At 47.3% G+C, this 20,521-nt stretch overlaps 1 protein-coding gene across 1 annotated transcript in view; it reads left to right on the forward strand.

Moving 5' to 3' along the window:
- LOC138579901 (piezo-type mechanosensitive ion channel component 2-like) overlaps positions 1 to 20,521 on the forward strand; it is a 2,232,767-nt gene that overhangs the window by 528,983 nt on the left and 1,683,263 nt on the right. Inside the window, exon 11 of the mRNA XM_069650129.1 lies at positions 1,213 to 1,476. Coding sequence (XP_069506230.1) covers positions 1,213 to 1,476 — 264 coding nt within the window. The remainder of the gene's footprint in view (positions 1 to 1,212; positions 1,477 to 20,521) is intronic.

Here is a 20,521-nt window from a genome sequence, read left to right on the forward strand (position 1 = left end):
GCAAAGGGACCTTGGAGGTAATTACGGTACCGCAAATTGCGGTACCGTAATTACCGCCTTCCCCATTCCCATTGAGCCCTATGGGGCAAAAATGGGAATGGGGAAGGGCCAATGGTGCATGGAGAATTAATGCCCTGCCAACCTTGGAATGAGGTGGTAATTGCACCATGGCGGACTCGTTACAATACCGGCAGCAACCATGGTGATAATAGTGCCATTGGTTACCGCCGGTGTTGTAATGATGGCCTAAAAGTTTAGACAGAAGGGGCAAGGGTGGGATGGGACGGAAATTAGATAGAATAGTGGGATCCAAGGATCGTTTCTTCAGGAGGGGAATTACCCTGCCTTCAGTTCCTGTGGGACCAGTCCCGACAGGAGCAAATCATTAATGGCCCCCGTAATCTCTGAAAGCAGAGATGGCTGAAGTTCTATAGGTACTTTTCACATAACCACTACTGTGTTGATCACTTCCTCTATTTCAAATGGGCCTGCATAGCTAGGACTAAACTTATTATTTCTTTTCAATCACAAATGTTTAGTAGACAGCCCCACTTTCCTCCAACCTGTTATTCAAGACCTGGTCGTCCAATGCAATCTGCACATTTCTTCATTTTTAATTTGCTTACCGGTAACACCGATTGCTTTTTGTAAATTTTCTCTCATCACCCTTAACCTATTGTCTGCCACACGGCATGAGCAGCTAGAATTCTGCTCTGTGCTGGCTCAAGCAGCAGGCATTGTGACATCACAACTGAAGTGAAATCATTTATTACAGAGCAGTAGGGATGTCATTGTCTCATTGCAGGTCAGTAGTGATGTCACAACTAGCCTGTAATAGGAAAATTACTTACAGGATTTTATGTGGGTCTTGGAGGCTCCCATGTATTGCAGTGGTATACCTATGATATTGATTACACAGGGGCACATGTGTATGTGTCTGCTGTTTGATAAATCTTTTGGGAAGATCAGAGTGTATCTTTACTTTCACAGAACTCAAAACATATCTTCTGTGTCTGCTTTACAATGTTATCTCGATCATATTTTAGGATATGTGACAATCTTGCAAATCTGTTGATTATCTCGGCCTGCTTTACCTAATTTTATGTAAGCACTCTGTACCTGGTTCAGTGCTGCCAGTGAGTTGGTATTATGCTGCAAATGGCACACATGTAGCTTTCTTTTCACTGTGTGCTCTGTTTGCTTTCTTTCCAGGTATGGAGCATTACCCACAACAGCTGGTTGACATTTGTTCTGCTGCTCTGGTCGTGCGTCATTTGGATGATGCGGGATCGGAGGCGCTATGCCATGCTCAGTGCGCCATTCCTTGCTGCCTACGGAACCATCTTGGTGGTCCAGAACTTTTTTGTTGGCCTGAATGTCACACAGGACGAGATGTTTCCTGGCATTCCAACTTCAGTCCTGGTAGACTTTGATTTGAAACCTTATGCAATGCCCTGTGCGCATTTAGGTGTCAAGGTGAGTTTGAATGTTTCCTCCATGGGAAATTTGTGTACTCTGGAAAATACACATTGGAACCAGCGATTAAATGTAAATCATGCCACTGTGGTCCTAAAAAAACATATTTCATCAGAGATTTATTTTCATCATTTTAGCTATCTTATTTTATCTGTTTGTGAACTGTGAACCTAGCTTTGGGAAGCAACAGACCTCAGTACATCGGGGGTTAGGGGGGAAGCGGGGTCTGACAGGGGGGTTGTTTATAACTTTTGGGCAGGGAAAATGGAAGAGCTACAGCTATGTGGCCCTTTGCATTGCAGAGGGATAGGGGGAATGTGGGTGAGTTACTGAGCAAGATGCAGTTTACAAAGGCGATATAAGACCTACAAAGTAGATAACAAAGAAACATGAAAAGCATTCACACATCCCTAAAAGAAAAGTAATCAGTCTTTGAGAAGCACTGTGGAATTTCAACTTATGTTGGCAGTGGGATACAGAGGAAGTGCTCACAAAAGGCAAAGGTTATATATTCATTCATGATGTTTGATAATGATGGTACAGGTCTGTTGAGAGCGGAATAGAGCTTGATAATATGGGTCTGTAAATTGGGACGTCTCAATTATGGGCTTTCTCTTTTTTGCAGGGAGGGATTTTGAGTCTGGTCATATCTTGACTGTTTGTGCGATAGTTGGTTTCTTGAGGTAGTAGGTTTGCTAGAGAATTAGAGGGAATTCCTGATGGTGAAGGCTTTGATTATTATGCAGCATGTATTGAAGAGGCGGCGTACTGGGGTTGCCTGTAAAGAAATATTCCAGCTGGGTATTGTGGATTATTTTTTGGTACCTCTGGATAGGCACTTTGCTGCATGTAAGACGGCTTTCAGTGATGACTGGGAGGATGTTCAGAGACTGTTGAGGTGTGTGTTTGCGACTGTTAAAAGTTAATCTTAATATGTTTTAGGGGCTCACGAAAGTCAGGAGTTTGAGCTTTTTTCATGATATGAAATCTGAGGAAATATGGCTTCCATCTATGTAGAAGCCAAGCTATTTAGCCATTGGTATGACCAAGTGGGAGTAGCCATTAATGTTCCTTTCATTGGGGTTTTCTTTTATTTTGTCACTGTTTGTCATTGGAAAGCTGGTCACCTTTGGTCTTTGTTAGAGAATACGCTGAGGGTGTTGAAGCCTGGATAGTGGCATGTCAGTCTTTGTTTTATTAGACCTTCAGGTAAAACTGTGCATCATCAACATGTTAGTTTATATCATTGTTTTTGCTTTGTAGCAGAGAGTCTATGGGTGCCCTACGTGAAGGTTAAAGATTATGGAAATAGTAATGTGCCCCTCAAGTGAATGCTAGAGGTGGAAAGCAGGAGGATTTAATTTGCACATATAGAGAGTGCTTTGCAGGAACAGAAGAGAACTATTCAAAGGCAAACCTACTTATTCCCCTGCAAACCGTGAGGATGCCACAGAGGATATAGTGGTCTACTGTGTCAAATACAGCAGAGAAGTTTGGGAAAGGAACCTGCAGCATGTGAGGTTGCTGTCTAGTGTGCAGGCAGTATCAACAACTGCCCGAATGGTAACGTTTGAGGGTCTATAACATCACCCGAAACAGAATCGGTAGTCTTGGGACGAGAGTCGGTTTGGTTTTGTAATTTAATTGTTACGCCCTGTCGATTATATTGCCGTGCTAGGGCAGGTTTATTATGAAGCATTATTGTGAGGCCAGAAGGTTCAAGATGAGCTATTTTGATGCGTGCAAAAAATCTGAGAGTGCAGTATCAGAGGCATTGTGTTAGGAAGGCTCTAGCAATGTGGAGGAAAGGTGAGTTAACTTTGGTTGAGTTACATAAGGCCCTTGAGGAATAGCGTGAGGAAGGTGGGTGAAGGAGGAATTGGGTGATTAGAGATCAGTGGAATGCATAGAGTAAGCTTAGAGTGATGTACCATATTTCGTTAATCTTATAAATAAATAAAAACTTGATAGCTTTCTTAATGAGGTTAAAGTCAGGGGGTAGTCAGAAGAAAATTGAGGCAATGACATAGTACTTGCTAATGCTTACCGCTCAAAATCTGATGTTGTCCACACTTCTGTTCCCGCCTCCTCATTCCTTTTCCTATTAAATTTCCACCTGACTGCCTCAATTCATCACTCAGAGCTTGCACCCATCACAAGTATTTCCTCACTACTGTGCCGGCCAGCCTCAACTTACTCAGCAGATGTCAAATCTGCCCATGCCTCACCTTTCACTCTCCCAGAACCCTCACCTTCACTGTGGTCCTCTGCTGACTGAATTACTGTACTGTTCTCCATTTGGGTCTTCTACATTCTTCTCTCAGCATGGTACTCAACTTTGCCACCCACGTGCTTTTTCACATTTCTCACTCCGCCGCCTCTACACATTGTCTGAATGCTGGCTTGCTCTCTATGAAACACCTATTACTCTTTCAATCCCCTTTTCTGCTATTCACATCCTTCAGGCCCCCACATCTTTTCAGCTCTATATCCCGCTATATCCTTCCTGTGATCCTACAATTTCAAGCCATCCTTATTCTGGGGCCACATCACACTGCTGCTCCTTCTCCCTCCCATCCAACTCTAATTACAAAGAAAGGTAACACTACCCAGGATCTTTCTGTATATATTTTGTCTGTGTCCTTTGTCAATTGTTATTTCTAGATGCATTGTTAATGTTTATTCCGTCCTGCACGTTCCCACTACCTCCTCACCATATGGTTTTGTTACCCCACTATTTTACCACATTAGGTAAAGTGTTTATGTTCGAAGTCCTGTGTTCCCTTTTTCAAATAAACACAAATACAGAACAGTTTTTTACTTCCTTGAATAGAGCCTTTTGTCGTGTTTAGCCTCTCTGGTGGTCTCACAGCTAATTTAGGAAGGCATTCATCCTAAGTTTCCACTTTGGACAGGATCGCATTTGGGACATTTTTGTAGGAATTTAATTATTGAATGGGTGGATGGAATGAATTCATGATGCCGCCTCCTGATGCCATCTTAAGTTGGGACTTGTTTCATTTTCAAAGGAATGATAAGCATAGAACAAAACCGTAGCGATAGCCCATCTAAATACCTATCTGTTCAGGTGTTCTGAGGAATACCCCATCTGAAATTATGGATGGGTAATTGCCATTCTTGTATCGGAATGACAGTGTCAGTTCTTAGGCCGCCATACCAAACAGATGTACTACAGAGTTTCCATATGAAGGAGGAAAAGAGCAGTAGCCTTTAGCGTGTCATGAGTGACTCTGAAGCATGACAGCAAGGTCAAGGGATGGCCAGTGACAACGACCTTTCCTTTCACAGTCACCAAGTTGTTGGAAAGAGCCCAGGTGGCAGTTGGTCAGAGGATATTGTATTCTTGTGAGACTTAATTGCTGCACTGTTTCTCCCCCTAGATATTTCCCCCTTTCTATTAGCCTTCACCAGTCTGACAATTAGTTACATATAGTAGTGTACTATAGTTGCTACTTGTCCTACGTTTATCCACCGTATTGTTCCAGGTATCTGTCCAAGATACCCCTTCTCAAACCCAGTCATCATGCCTCTTAGGCTCTCCCCATTATACCACTATATGTTCCCATCGCCCGCTTATGTATCATATTACCTTTTGTACGCTTCTTTGTGACCAAAAGAGCTTGTTTCTCTGTTTATATTTATGCAAATGAAAACAAGGTGTCCATCAATTTGATATGGAATTTAGAAATGAGAAATCTTTTTTTCTTTAAGCATTCTTATGGTAGATTTATATATTTGTGATTGTTCTGTAACTTCTATGGCTTTTGCTGAAATAAAATTATAGGTAAAAAAGGGCTCTTCAAAATGAGATACTCTGCATGCAGATAAGATAATGTGTACAAATAGAGGCCGGAGTACATGAAACACATGGTGACTTCCTGTACTACCAACCAGTCTTCACCTTTCAAGGCCTTCCAATCATACCTAATAGGGAACTAGCTGTTTTAACAGCATCTGCAAGATATGCAGCTTTATTCATATCTTCTGTTGTTACCCACCATGGAACAAATTCATGCTCTAAAATGAAAATGAGAGCATTAACATGGGGTCACCAAGTCTACTTTCTTTTTTTCAGACTATCCTATCCCAATTGACATGACAGATAAATCTAAAAAAGAGATAGCTAACTTATCATTAACATTTCAGTGACATGGATAGAGATAATTATTTGTTTTTATTAGCTGCTATATGGCTAAAAGAAAATTAGCCTTCAACAACATAAAAAAAGTTTAACATTACTTAAACACATTAATGTATAATTACATTAGTTAAAATCAATTGTACATATATAAAACTCAAATGATAAAATTTGAATTTTCCAGTCTATAACAAAATTATAGAACAGTCAATCACAATAGAATAAAAGTATCTCAAAAGGTGCGTTACCATATCAATTCATCAAATGTTAGCATATCAATTCATCATTTAAGAACTATAATAGTCACCAACAAAGAGAGCAATTTTGTAAATATCAATTTCCATAATTCATATACAAGATAGGAAAAAATAATAGATCTCCCAAGATAATCTAGGACCAGAATTCATCAGATCCTATAATGTATATATCATGTTATTGTATGCTGTAAAAGTTGGATTAATACCTTGCCAAGATAGGGAATTGAGTTACAAGGTGCAGTGTATTCCAAAGCATTTTGACATTAACGGCAAGTTCTCTCCTGCTTATGAATTTCTTGTTGTGAGTATTCCCTGAGGCTCCTCAGTTTAGATATGTTTGATATTTTTTATACAATCCCATATATTGCCCTTATCAGTAATCTCCACCAGTACCCCACATCCTGACTCTTGTTCTAATCTATCTCCTTGCTGAGGTTTTGGAAAGGATAATTAAATCTTTCATGATCTTTCATGATCCCAAGAGTCATCCAATTTGCCAGCTTTGATATGATTACCAAAAATGTGCAACAATGTGTTCTCTTTGTCAGTTAACATTTTGAGTAATAATAACCTTTGTTTGATCTTAAATAGAGTCCAAACGGATAGCGTTAATTGGGGTTGTCTTGCGTAAACCGAGTACTCCATAAATTACCTTCTAGTGTCTTAAACCAGCCAATGTCTTTCCCCATGTACATTTTGGTTCCATATAATGCACTAGTGATGAAACATGTTTTGTATAATTTGATAATACCTGTGATTGATAATCCACCTACTTTCCATATGACGTTTATGATGTTAATACAAAAATGGTTGCCTTTGTGGTTAAGTATTTCTTTTAGAAGAATGCAACTATTCTCCAGCATGGGGTCTGGCATGGATTCACATGCTCATGAATATTCCCCGTCGTCAGGCTGGGAATCCTCGGTAAAGAAAAAATCAGTATCAGTTTCGTTTCTGATCTGTCTTTCTTAGTAGTAACCTATCACTGATCTCTGGGTCATACTGCCCCCAGCCAATGACTGCCCTCTCCCTAAGCCCCGCCTCTGGCAGCCATCCTCAGATTTTTACCGCACGCTCAAGTGTTAGGAGTCCTCGTGTTTAGCTCCCGAGTTTTTTTTTTACTGCGTTTTCACGTCTTTCAGGAGATTTTCACATTTTTTCGGTTTAATCGAGTCTCAAGCTCCACTGTTTCTACTTCCGATAACGGGGACCCGTTTCGGAATTCTTCTACGCCCCTCAAGGGTGAAGTTTTCGTCGAGTTTATACTTCTTGGAGGATTCTGGAAGATCTGAGGCCTACCTCAACGGACATGGCCCAGGACAAGGGAAGCTCGACGCTCGGATTCAAGTTGTTCAGGTGCTGCCCTGGATGCAGATTACAGAACGTTTTCAAGGAGGACAGGCATTTGCGATGTCTCTACTGCCTTCATGAGGACAAGACGCACGTGGAGATAGACTGTGCGTTCTGCAAGAACCTTTTGGAACGGACCAAACAAGACTGTCGTTCCCGCCTCACCGCCTGGCTGGAGAAGGGCACAGCAGGTGAGAAGGCGAAGAAGAAGTCTGAGTGGGCTTCTAAGTCCTGTGAGGGCGCCCCGGCGACGGGGGCCCAACAGAAGGCCAAGCACCGCGAGTCCGCAGGCACCTGGTTGTGCCGAAAGGTCGGGCTCTTCGGTTGCCAAGCAGGGCGCAACTTCCCCGGCATGTTCGACCACGAGCCAGCGCTCTGGTTCGGGGAAGAGGAAGTCCGAGAACCCGGGTAGGCCGCTGGAGCAGACCCGGTCGATCTCGAAGGGGGAGCAAGGCGCTGACACTCCCCCCAAGGCGAAGGCCCAGGACGCACCTAAGGTGGTGAGGACTTTGATCCACCCGGCAAAGGCCTCTACCGAAGTGGTCGCTGCGACCCCGGCGAAGCCGGCTGAGACTACGCCTGTGGAAACGCCTTCTGGGCCCAGACTATCCCTGCCACCGTGGAGGGATTCCTCTTTCCAGCCCATCGCTAAGACCCCCATTAAGCCCCCAGCTGAGAAAGAGGGGGGGGCCCATGGCCATTACAGACTCGGAATCAGCCTCTGAGTAGGAACTGGTGGAAACCGAGAAGGGCCTCAACGAAAGGTCCATAGGCCCCAACGAGAGGTCCTTAGGCCTCAACGAGAGGTTCATAGGCCTCAACGAGAGGTTCGATCCCAGGGGGTGGTCCCTGCTGACGTGATCGAAGATAGCAACGACGATGACGAGCAGGGCCCAGTGGAGCGGCCATCCCGTCCGTCGCAGCCATTGCCCGAGCCCCAGGATAGCTCGGCGGCCATTTTGTTGGCAATCCAATCCTTATGCACCGAGATAAGGACGAGATTACCACGCACCCCGACGGAGGATCCAGAACCAGGCCCGTCGGGAAGCCCTCCGAACAAGCGGAGGAGATTCCATCCCACTCCGCCCTTCGTGCCTGCGAGACCGGTGGACCCCTCATCCCCCTCGCCGTACCCTAGAGAGGATACGGCGACTGATACAGCGACAGGGACAGACGATGACAGCGGCGATGACACAGTGGACATCCCGTCTTCACCCCCTCCCCCCCCCGCGGGCGTCTCCAGCCGACGGAATTGGCTTTTTCCACGCCATGATAACCAGGGCATCCAAGCTCTTCCAGCTCTGCCCTGAAGAACAGAAAAAGGAGGGGTTTCTGTACCAACGACGAAATGCCAAGAGGAAGACAGTCCTCGCGGTGCCTTTACTCAATGACATCTGGGACTAAGGGCTTGCTGTCCTCAAGAACCCTTCCACGACACCAGCCAGGAGGGACAGGTACGAGAAGAAGTACTGAGTCCCCGATGCCGCCCCCTTGTGCCTCAGAGCCCAGCCCATGCCAGACTTTGTCGTCTCGGCAGCGGCTAAGAAGGCAGCGGGTGCTGCAGCTTCAACTTCCACTTCCCCGCCAGACAGCGAGGGCAAGAAGTTGGATTATATGGATTATATGGGACAACGAGTCATCTCGTCGGCGGCGATGACGATTAAGGCGGCCAATGCCTTAGCGATCGTGGCCCGCTACGACAGGGAGCTCTGGTTCAAGATAGCTCCCCTGCTAGACTTCCTGCCTGATGACAAAGGGCGGAGGCCCTAGAAATTCTGCAGGAAGGCGAGGCGGCGTCGGATCACGCCATAACGGTGGCAACAGAAATTGCCGATACACGATTTCGCCAACTGGGCAACGGAGTTTGCCTCCGACGACGAGGATGGCTCAAGGCGACAGACTTTCGCCAGGACGTCCAGACCAGGGTGTTGGACGGCAACAACCTTTTTGGTAAGGTGGTGGATGAGTCCCTACAGGCCATCAAGACCGACTCGGAGACGGCCCGGGCCCTGGGGGTGCTTCAACATCAACGGCCCTTTCGGAGCTCCGGAGGCAGACAGGGTGATCCAAAGGATCCAGCGGTGGCTTTTCCACTTACCGCCAGGTGGCCCGCTCCTCTTCCCAGGAGGCCTACAGAGGTCGCAGCAAGCAAGGGGGTTCCCGCCGCCGGCGCCAAGGAGGCCAGGCCGCCTCCAAGCAAGACTGACCCGGTCGGGTTTTCGGGCACCCACCAAAGCACCCCGGTGGGAGGCCGGCTGACGAAGTTCATCAGCGTGTGGGAGTCCATCTCCACCAACTGTTGGGTGTTGGACACCCTGGCCAATGGGCACTCGCTGGAATTCCAAAAGAAGTGCCCTCACATTCCTCCCGTGGCCAGGAAGGAGAATCACACCCCCTCGACTACTGTTGGAGGTAAAGGCGATGCTCAAGAAAGGTGCCATCGAGCTCATCCCCAGAGGGCTCCGGAGTGTACTCAAGGTACTTCCTCGTCAAGAAGAAGACAGGCGGTTGGCGCCCCACCCAGGATCTGCGTCGCTTAAACAAGTATATCAAGGCGCAGAAATTCAGGATGGTCACCCTCCAGCACGTGCTGGGACAGCTGGAGGAAGGCGACTTCCTATAGTCTTTGGACCTGGAGGATGCTTACTTCCACATCCCTATTCTAAAAAGGCACAGGAAGTTCCTCAGGTTCATGGTTCAGAGACGCCACTACCAATTCAGGGCCCATCGGTTGGATTAAAGTCGGCACCCAGGGTTTTCACCAAGTGCCTGGCACCAGTGGCGGCGCGGCTGCGTCTGCAGGGGATCCACTTTTACCCCTACCTGGACGACTGGCTAATCCGGGCAAGGACAAGGGAACTCGCTGTCGAACACACGGCGAGGACCGTCCGGTTACTCACGGAGCTGGGGTTCGCCATCAACTACCCCAAATCCCTCCTGGTTCCATCGCAGATAGCACTGTTTCTGGGAGCGAAGCTCGATACAGTGGGGCAATTGGCCTCCCCCTCAGAGGAGAGGACCAAGACCATCCTGGGCAAGGTGTGGCGCCTGCTAGCCACGGACGTGGCCAGGGTGAGGTCCATCAAGTCCCTCCTCGGGATGATGTCCTCATGCATCTATATTGTACCCCTTTGCAGACTTCGGATGCGTCCGCTACAGGAGTTCCTCGACGCCCGCTGGCTTCTGGCGAGGGGCTGTTTCGAGGACAGGATCCCTCTCGACGAGGAGTTCCGTCGGGCGATCTTATGGTGGGGCATCCGTGCTCACCTCACGACAGGCACGGAATTTCAAATCCCGGCATTTCAGGAGACGGTGACGACGGACGCCTCTCTGGAGGGTTGGGGGGCCCACACCGGAGACCCTCCACGCAAGAGGCCTTTGGCTCCCGGAGGAGAGGTCTCTCCACATCAACATTCTGGAGCTCCGAGCAGTGTTCTGGGCTCTCAAGTCGTTCCTTCCGTCCCTCAAGGGCAAAGTGGTGAGGCTCTTCACCGACAACACCACCACGAGGTTTCATATACGGAAGCAAGGAGGCACCAGATCCCCAGCCCTATCCAAGGAGGCCCAGGATCTGTGGCACTGGGCCGTCGCCCAGGGGATGTTTCTGGTTCCCTTCCACCTGGCAGGAATAAAAAACACAATCGCGGACTCACTCAGCAGGGAGCTGCGCTCGTGCCACGAGTGGGAACTGCGCCAGGACCAAGTGGATCGACTCCAGAGGTTCGCCAGCAGGTTCCCACAGCCGAGGAGCATGGGCGATGCTTTCTCGTTCCCTTGGGATGGCCTGTTTCTATACGCGTTCCCTCCGTTGCCGTTGCTGCTCCGCCTGATCAACCAGCTCAAGAAGTCCAGGTGCAGGATGATCCTCGTCGCACCGGCGTGGCCGAGGCAGATCTAGTTCCCTGACCTTCTGGACTTGTCAACGTCCCCACCAGTCAAGCTGCCGGCGGACGCAGATCTTCTCTCCAGAGAAGGAGGCGCCATTCTCCATCACGACCCACAGTCGCTGAACTTGCAGGCCTGGCTCCTGCAGCACTAGAGTTTGGAGGGTACGATATCCCGGCTGATTTCAGAGAGGTTCTTGCAAAGGCCAGGGCGTCCTCGACTCTCAAGTGTTACGGTCATAAGTGGAAGTGGTTCTCTGTCTGGTGCCGTGCACAGAAGATTAACCCTCTGCGGATTAAGGCCCCTCAAGTGCTGCCGTACGCTGCTACCACGCGTTCCTGTCTGGTGTGCCCCTGCTGGACATCTGCAGGGCTGCTACGTGGAGGTCGACGCACACCTTCACAAGATTCTACTGCGTCGATCGGGACTCCAGGGAGGAGTCTAGGGTCGGCCAAGCAGTGCTGCGCAACCTGTTCGCTTAAGGTGAGCATGGTGAGGAGGTAAGAGATGCTTAATGTTGAGTTGTTGTATTGCTTAATGTTGAGCCTGTTGCCACCTCCCATGGTTGTGCATGTGTATACTGCTATGTATTCTTTTATTCATGAGCATGTGAATCCATGCCAGACCCCATGCTGGAGAAGGAACAAGTTACTTACCTGTAACTGTTGTTCTCCAGCATGGATTTGGCATGGATTCACATGCGAACCCTCCCACCTACCCCTCTGCGGCTCTTCACTTGGTCCTACTGCCACTTGGCGTGCTACCAAATCTGAGGATGGCTGCCAGAGGCGGGGCTTAGGGAGAGGGCAGTCATTGGCTGGGGGCAGTATGACCCAGAGATCAGTGATTGGTTACTACTAAGAAAGAGAGATCAGAAACGAAACTGATACTGATTTTTTCTTTACTGAGGAATCCCAGCCTGACGACGGGGAATATTCATGAGCATGTGAATCCATGCCAGACCCATGCTGGAGAACAACAGTTACAGGTAAGTAACTTGTTCCTTATTATGGCTTATTGGCACTCTGATGTATGCGATATGTTCAGTAATATCGAGCCTTATTCCCTTAATTGTCCAGATAAACCTCTCTGTAGCATGGCCCTTCATGCATGTCAAGAATTTTTTTGTTTGTTTGATTAGTCTTGATTTCGTTTGACTCAGAAAAGTCGAATAGTGCTTTCAGTGACAGTTGTAAGCCAATGGCTGTGCGATCCAAGATGATATCCGCATATTGATCCTTTGGATATGCATGTTTTTAAAATTCAGTGGAAAACTGTGCGCATGCTTTAGTGCATCATCCAAATCAACAATATAGAGGTTAAAAATCAGGGGTGCCAAAATGCATCTCTGATTCAGGCCACCATTGGTGCCTAGTGGATCGATCAGCTCTCCCCTCTTGTTAAGATGGATACAGACTGAGGTGCCCCTATAGAGTTGTATAATCATGTCTAACTACAAGTCCGGAAGACCCTATTTCCTGAGTTTTTGCCACAGCAATTCCTGATTAATCATATCAAATACTGTGGTAAAGTGCACACATGCCAAATATTAACAAGAGCCTTCCTTATGGCGGTTTCATTTATTAAATATTGGACAGTCTGGGCATTGTGCAGTGAGTTAAAACCCGCAGAAGTCCGCTTGATAGCAAGGCAGAAGTTGGCTATATTCCGCACATCTCCTGATATCTTTTAGTAAAGGACTTTGCCTGGAGAGGCCAACAGGGCCAACAACCGGTAATTCTTGGTTTCATTATGCAGCCCTTTCTTGTGCACTGGAATGATGTGAGATATCTTCCATGAAATTGTTTTTTTTCCAGTTTAAATTATCTTGTCAAAGATTTGTGTTAAAATTACAGCCCACAATAAGAGATTACTTTTTATGTCCTTGCTAGAGGGGCCATCTGGGTCAGGTGCGCAGGATGGGCACAGGGATTTAATAAATAGAGAATATCTCCCTCAGATATGTACAGAGAATTATTTTGATGAAAAGCCTTGGGCTGCATACGAGGAGTAACATTAGAATTATTACAATAGGTATTTATAATATATTGTTTCCACTGATTCACATATCAGAGTAGTTTCATGGTTTATTCCTAGAACATGACATTTTCTAGCATGTGCCAACATTTTTTGAAACGTTTTTCCGGTTTTATTAAACAGAAGTTGCCATTGGGTGGTGTAGATGGAGGCTTCATGATGGTCTAGTTCATTTTGAAGTTTTTGATAAGTTTAGGTCTAACATTCATGGCTATATTAGAATTACCAGTAATGGATCTGATGTTACACCAGGAGTCGTACATTTGCTTGGCAATATGGCAATCATAACTATGAATGTATTTGTACTCGGTTTAGAAGTCACAGCGATCTGCTTTGAAATATCGATTGTCCCTATTATCTGAGTAAAGTGTTCAATAATTATATTTCCATCCAGCTCACTGTAGAAATTCTGTAATCTAAAATCTTTAGTGATATATTCATTGCATATATGAACATTCTTGTGGTGCCACATGATTCTGTTGCCCTCTGTGTTAATGGTATGTTGGCCTGTGAGTTTGGTCGGCTTCATGACTTGTTGGAGTTTTATTTTGATCTGCAGCCATGAATGGTCAGCGCCTGCCTACATCTGGTACTGTCCTGGTGCCCCGGGCAGGGCTGCACTTTAAGGTGTTGCCGGTACAGTTGATTGGTGCTGCAGTGGGGGCCTGAAGAGGTGCTGACACCAACCGGCCAGCTGGAGTGAGGCAGCTTAGCCCGTGAAGGGGTGCCCCCCCCCCTGGAGAACCGGAGGAGTGTGTTGTATGCCACAGTGGTGTTGGTGCTTGAGCGGGTGCGCTTATATGAACTCTGATGCCCGCTATCCGCACATCTCTCGATGCGGTCCCGTGAACTAGCCCGGCAGCAGTAGTGGTATCGGAAAATGTTGGGGTAAAGTGATTATCCCTTGAGGAGGGCTGCCACCAACTGAAACATTTTAATATGAACCAGGGGGCCGGAGCTGCTGCGTGCTGCTGAGACCTAGATCTGCCTCACGTAACAGAACCTGCGTGCGCAGTTCTGCTGAAGTGTCGGAGAGAGGAGAAGCCGGAACGGCGACCCAAGTCCTGTGCATATGCCGGGGCTGTTGTTGTCGGTGATCCACAGAAGCGGGCTTGCAAGCCCGGGGTGGACCACCCGGGGGTGGGACTGTTCTCCTGCTTGGATCTGAGGAATAGAGCGTTCAATGGCGGCTGCAGAAAGGCTGAGAGGGTCAGCTGAACAGCCGTTGGACAAGCCTTCGACACTGTTGCTTTCCCTGGTTGGAGAGGGTGAGCCATAAGGCCTACCTGACCTTGTGGGGAAGCGGGGGGCTCCGGGCCTCACATGGACTTCTGGCATCCCAGGTAGAGAGTTTGGGGGCTGACGGGTTGGATGGGCAGTTGGAAGTCGGTTGCTGGTACACAACCTCAGAAAAGGTGACTGGAGGGGCAATGTATTCACCATGGAAGCTGCTCTGGAACAGCTACATTCCGAGAGAGAGATCATCAGATGCTTCTAATCAGGCATGTTAGGTGTACCGTCATTGATTCCTTGTTGGATTGTAGATTGATTTTGACCAATAGCTACATTTTTGCCTTGTGACTTGGGATCTAGACACTTTCCTCGTATTCCGGTGAAGGGTTCATCCCACCTGAGTCACCTTCCTTCCTCCTCTGCTGCTGGAGCAGCACGTTACCCCTTTCAGCGACCTGTGTGACGTCTTGCACCTGATTGTTTTTGGTGACCTGGAATGTCTTGTGCACCTGACTTGTCTGCAACTGTCTTCCTGCTACGCCACCTGGTGAGTTTGTTGTGCATTTTGCAGTTTCTCTGTGCATTGCAGTTTCCCCGTCTCTCTCTCTCTCTCTCTCTCTCTTTCTCCTGGTCTCCAATCCAAGCCTGTCCATCGTTGACACCTACGTCAATGCTTCTTCCAGGTAGACTGTCACAGACATCCTCTTTGCCGTTCCCTCTCCGGACCTATGGACTCCACACATTGTCTTTGTCCTCTACCCTTTCTCTTTGTCGCCCATTAATGGTGGCACCAGATGAGAAGTACTCTTGGTATGCTTCTCCTCCTCTGGGTGCATCATATATGTCTATCAGAATGGCACTGTTATGGCCCAGGGCTTTCATCCTAGTCTCCTCGTTCTTGATAGTAGTCTTCCGTCTCTCATCAACTTCCTCCCTTCTCCTGCCACTCCTCCGTCTGCCAACCCTCTTGCCCCTTCTGCACCACAGACGTGCGTACCACATCCCTGTACCCCTCCTCCGAAGTCCATCAAAGGTAGCAACCAGTTTCACTTAGCTACCCTCAACTCTTGCTCTTCTGTTAAACACTCCTCTGATATCTGTTTGCTTCTTGAAGACTTTGACCTTGACATTCTTGCTCTCACTCAGACGTGGCTCACTGCCAGCTCTGTCACTGCTTTTGACACATTCCTCCCTGAGGGCTACAAGATCCTGTCTAAGCGGGTCTCGCCTTGATCTTCCCTGAATGGGTCCCTGCTACTTTCATTCCCACTCACACCTATTCTTCTTTCGAATGCCTCATCTGCAAGCTTGTTGTCTCGCCAACCCTCTCATTGACTCTCTTCACCATCAATAGGACCCCTGGCACAGTCTCCCTCTTCCTCTCAGACTGGTCAGACCTCACCTCTTCTCTTCTTGCCTCCACCTCCAAGCTTTACCTCCTCAGAGACTTCATTATTCTCCTTGACTGTCCTGTTCGGCCATTGGATTCTTCCGTAGCCTCTGTAACTTTCTTTCCCTCACTATTCATCCTTCAGCCAGACATACCTTGGATGCTCTCATTTCAGCAGACATTCCCATCTCCAACCCTCTCACGACACCTCTCTCCTGGTCTGACCATGCTCTCCTGTCCTCTCACCTAGATCTCTTAGGTTCCCCCGGCTAAGCCTCTGCCTGCACTGGCAGTCTCCTTCTCCGTCATTCAACTGATGAAGCGTGTGTCAGTTGCTGCTTTTGCCGTCATTTTCATTCCCCCTCCCACTCCTGCCACTCACTCCCACACTGATTCTGCCCTTTCTAATCTGCACCTCTCTATCACCATAACCCTGGACATCCTTGCCCCTGTCATGAGGTTCCGCATGAAAATGTTCAGCCAATAGCTGCATGGCTACCGCCGAGGTCGTAATGAGGCCCTTAGTGTTTGCGCCACCATGATGGTCATATAAGTAACATTTTGTTCACAATATACTCGGTTGGATAGTGAATGTCCCTGAATAGCAAATCATTGAGGGAGGTATTGCCCTTATGGTCAAGAAATAGAAATGTAGTTTTGGCTCCAATTAGTAAACCACATTTTGGTTGTCCCAAGGTGCCCTTAATTGCTGTGAGGGTAATACAACAGTATCCATCCATTACAAAAGTGGCATCTAGATGATCAGCCCCCTCTTTATGATTACTGAAGTGAGTATGGCTCCTAATGTTCCAAACAAAGAAGCTGATCGACTCTTCCCTGATGCTAGGAGTCAGAGGCGTAGCAAGGATTGTCTAACAAGTGGGGCCTGTAGCTAATGTAGTTGGGCCCACCACAGTGGCATTAACATCTGTAACTGCACACACAGCGCTTCTGAATCGGAATTTAGAGATTTTGAGTGGGCCTTGCCCTCTCAGGCCCTACCCTGTCTACACCTTTGATAGGAATACTGTTTCCGACTATATATCAGCAAAGCAGGAAGCCAATCCCATGAGGCTGGTGGTCGTGTTAGCGGGGGGTGGGAGGGTTCTCAGCTTCCTTGTCTATGATAATCCTTCTAGTGGCATTGTCACATACAATTTTGTAGATTTCGTAATATGCAGTGGAAGACTTTGCAGCAAACTGAGCCCTGTTTTCCAAAGTGTAGCCCATTTTTAAGAAGTGAGTGTTATATGCCATGATTAAATCCAGAAAGTATGGAAAGGCAAAATGTATACAGGACAAGTTAGGTTTAGAACCTGTCAATGAGGGGTTGAAACCTCCTGGGTAAGCAAGAGGACAGGCCACGGGAAATCCCACGTCCCAAAAACGGAAGAGTCCAGAAATTTGACAAAGACCTGTTTTGTTAACAAACCATATACAACAGGGATAGCAACAAACATTACAAACCTCTTTGAGGCTCTTGAATAACTGCAAGCTTGACAATGGCTTTAAAACGAGAGTGGCATCACAATTGATGTTTTATCCTAGAAAACCATTGGGGTTAGTACACTCATTGGATACACTCTATCTGGTGGCTCTACCTAAGACCACGTAAGACCACCTACTAAACTGATACAGGTGAAAACATGTAATCATAATACATTATAACAGGCTGCTGCAACATTGATATATGAGCGTTAAAGGTGGGTAGGGATTGGTCAGTAGTCTTTCTCAGCCTTGGTATTTTGGAAGGATACTAGCACATGATCAACAATCCTAGCCAGTGGGAGCAGCACCAAGGTGCTGTTCTGACAATAGGTTAAGATCTCTGATGCCTTAGGCTCCAAGACAGGACATGGCCCATTTTGTACCTTGTGTCTTGAAAGCATGATGGGAACAAAGGTCTCAGTCTGTCTGTCTGTCTCTGAATCTAATGAATAGACATTATTCTCCAACTGTAGGTCATGTGTGTCAAGACCACATTTTGGATTATTCTGCCTAGTATTTGAGGATTTTAGCCCTTGTTATTGTGGGTGTAGTTACCTTCCTTGGCCTCTGGAGACTTGTTCAAGCTACTTCTCAATATTAAGTCTGAGTCAGTGGGAATCTGACCTTCCAACATTATTTGTTTATTTGCTTAATCTAAGAGAAACGTGTCTCATGTCTGGGAACTGGTGTTGTCTGTTTTTTTGAGTGTTGATCCAAAACTTTCCTTCCACAGTAACTAGTCAAGGCTATTGTCTGAGCCGTGCAGGTTTAGCCTTGTGCTAACTCAGTAAACCAGGTCCATCTGCAGCTTAGAGGCTTCCCGATGTTTCTCATTCACTCAAACATGGCTGTGACGTCCATCTTGTTTTGCACGGCCATTCACTTCTGTTCCGTTTCTGCATTAAGCAAACTTTATATGTATTCTCGTGTGTCTTGCATTTCAACGTATATATGGAGTGTATGTTCTCTAGCCTATTGGATGCAAGCATATTCGTCATGTCTAAGTGCAGTTTGACCTATTGTTTTTGTATCTTCATGGTGGATGCTTATGTGCTTTGTGTCTAATGCCCCTAAGTATGTCAGTGTTCAGCAATGGTGTCATTTACTTTCATTATCTTGATCAAAGCATAGTCTCCGTAGCTTGCAAATTCACCTCCTCTCCGATTCCTCTGGGGTAGGGTTGGTAAGGTTGTCTCAGTGAGTATCGTCTCTCAAACCTGCGGTAGGGTGGTGGGGAGGAGTCAGATCCCATAAGTGATGCACACTTTCTTTTTCTATGGCATCAAGACAGGGGAGGGGTGGATGTAATGACTGGTACATTCATATGCCTGTCTGCATCCCCCCCTCTGGTTGAGTCCTCGACCACACTTCTCAGAGGACACTCCCATTGATGGGTACCTTGGGAATTCATATCTTTGTCAGCCCCCTCAGGTCACCTGAGTTATTTATTTGCTCATCCATTCTCCAGGTCATAGCAGCAGTCTTGATATGGTTTGCAGAACACCCACCGTCCCACCTACGGGGCTTGGGGATAACAATTTTGTACCTGGGGGAACAAGAGGGTATAGTTTTAGGTGAAACAGAAGTAGATCACCAGTCCGTGTTTTCTCGTCTGTCTTAGTGTCCACGTCTACCAGTATTTTCATTCCTACCGTCTTCTTGAGAGTCTTTTTACATTGGGTTATGGCTAGTCTTAGGACACAAAATCCAAATAATACTAACACTGGTACAGCTATGAGTACTTTCAATCCATTGGCCATCCAGGAGAAAAGATATGTGGGCCAATCTTCATCCTGCCCCACTGTGTTTCCTTACTCCTCCATCTTAGTGTGCAAGTCTGTTAGCAGTGTTATAGCTTCTGTGTAACGCTCACCTGGTTTCCACGGGGACGTCACTCAGCCTGTTCTGACCTCTTACGACCTCGAACCCTTCCCTGAAACACAGGATTGGTAGAGTTTAACTCCCTATTGTCTCTGATTGCTTGAACCCCTTCTTCCCCGGTGTCCAACCCTTCCCTTTGATCCACAGCTCACCTTGTTTTCTTAAAAAGTGTGCTCTCTGACCTGCTTTCAGCGCAGGGGCGCATTGATTGATGCAGGCTCGTTGCTGCCTAGTTACTTCACTGGCAAGAGTCCGACAGGGAAGTATAATGAGTCTTTTGAACAGTTCTCTAACTTCGTTCCTTTCCTTCCTTAGATGATGGCCCGCGTCCGGGGATGGTGACGTGCTGCTGAGATGAGTAGCGCTGAAGGTGAGTGAGAGCGTGATGCGCGATGCAACCCTTTCGTATTTGTATTGAACTGAGTTCTTTTTCTGTGTCTTTTAGTTGCCGCAATGTTTTCAGCGTGGATGCCAGTTATGAAGAAGAAATGCAGTGAATTAGCGCGTGAATAAGTAATAAGCGCCTCTAGATGTTTCCACGCTAACCTGGAGTGCCTTTTCCCTCTTGCAGATGGATGAGAAATTCCAGAGACAGAGTTCCCCCAGAGCGGCTGGGATTCAGGTAAGCGTTTGAAGCTCATACAGTCTTTAAAGATAAGCGAAAATTTGCTGAATGCTTACTAATGCCTTTTTTTCTGTTCTTTTCCCTTTCCCTTAGGAAGCGGCATGCCGGGATGGGAATGACACTGCCGAAGATGCCCGCAGAACAGAAGAAGCGATGAATGATGGGCAGAAGCGCCGCAAGGTAAGGCTGTTCCTAACTGTGTTGTTGTTCTTGCAGGAGCTGAGCGCAGAAGAAAGATGCAGGCCTACTGGAGACCGATCCGAACACGGTGAGTGTCACACTGCAGGTGTAGAAAACACAAAGCATGTTTCTCAGCCTGGGCGTGGCTTAAACTTAAATAGTCTCTGGGTATCCCAGGTGTCTCTGGGCTGAACCACACCCAAAAGACAAGACTGCACATGCAGTTCTAGGAACCGAAATATGTGGGGGCATCCATCTTGTCCCCATCAATGCACTACAAGTCCAATCCCCAATTTTATCCTATGGGAGTGAGTGAGTCTGGTGCCACAAGCGCCAAGTCTGACGCAAATTGGGTCTTTGGAGGGATGGAGAGGCCCTTGAGGGCCATGTAGGTCATCGTGGCTTGGCTCCAGCCTGACATCTTGGAGGGCTGGGACATGAGGGGCAGGAATCATGACAGCACTCCTCCCCCCCCCCAAGGCCCCTCTCAAGGTGGCTCTTCTGTCTGGTCCTGGTTTGTTTGGATGGTTTTGATGAAATCGTCTAAGCAAGCGAGGAGC

Source organism: Ambystoma mexicanum, chromosome 3p, assembly GCF_040938575.1.
Source record: "Ambystoma mexicanum isolate Mex_15411 chromosome 3p, UKY_AmexF1_1, whole genome shotgun sequence".
In the NCBI taxonomy this organism is placed as follows: Eukaryota; Metazoa; Chordata; class Amphibia; order Caudata; family Ambystomatidae; genus Ambystoma; species Ambystoma mexicanum.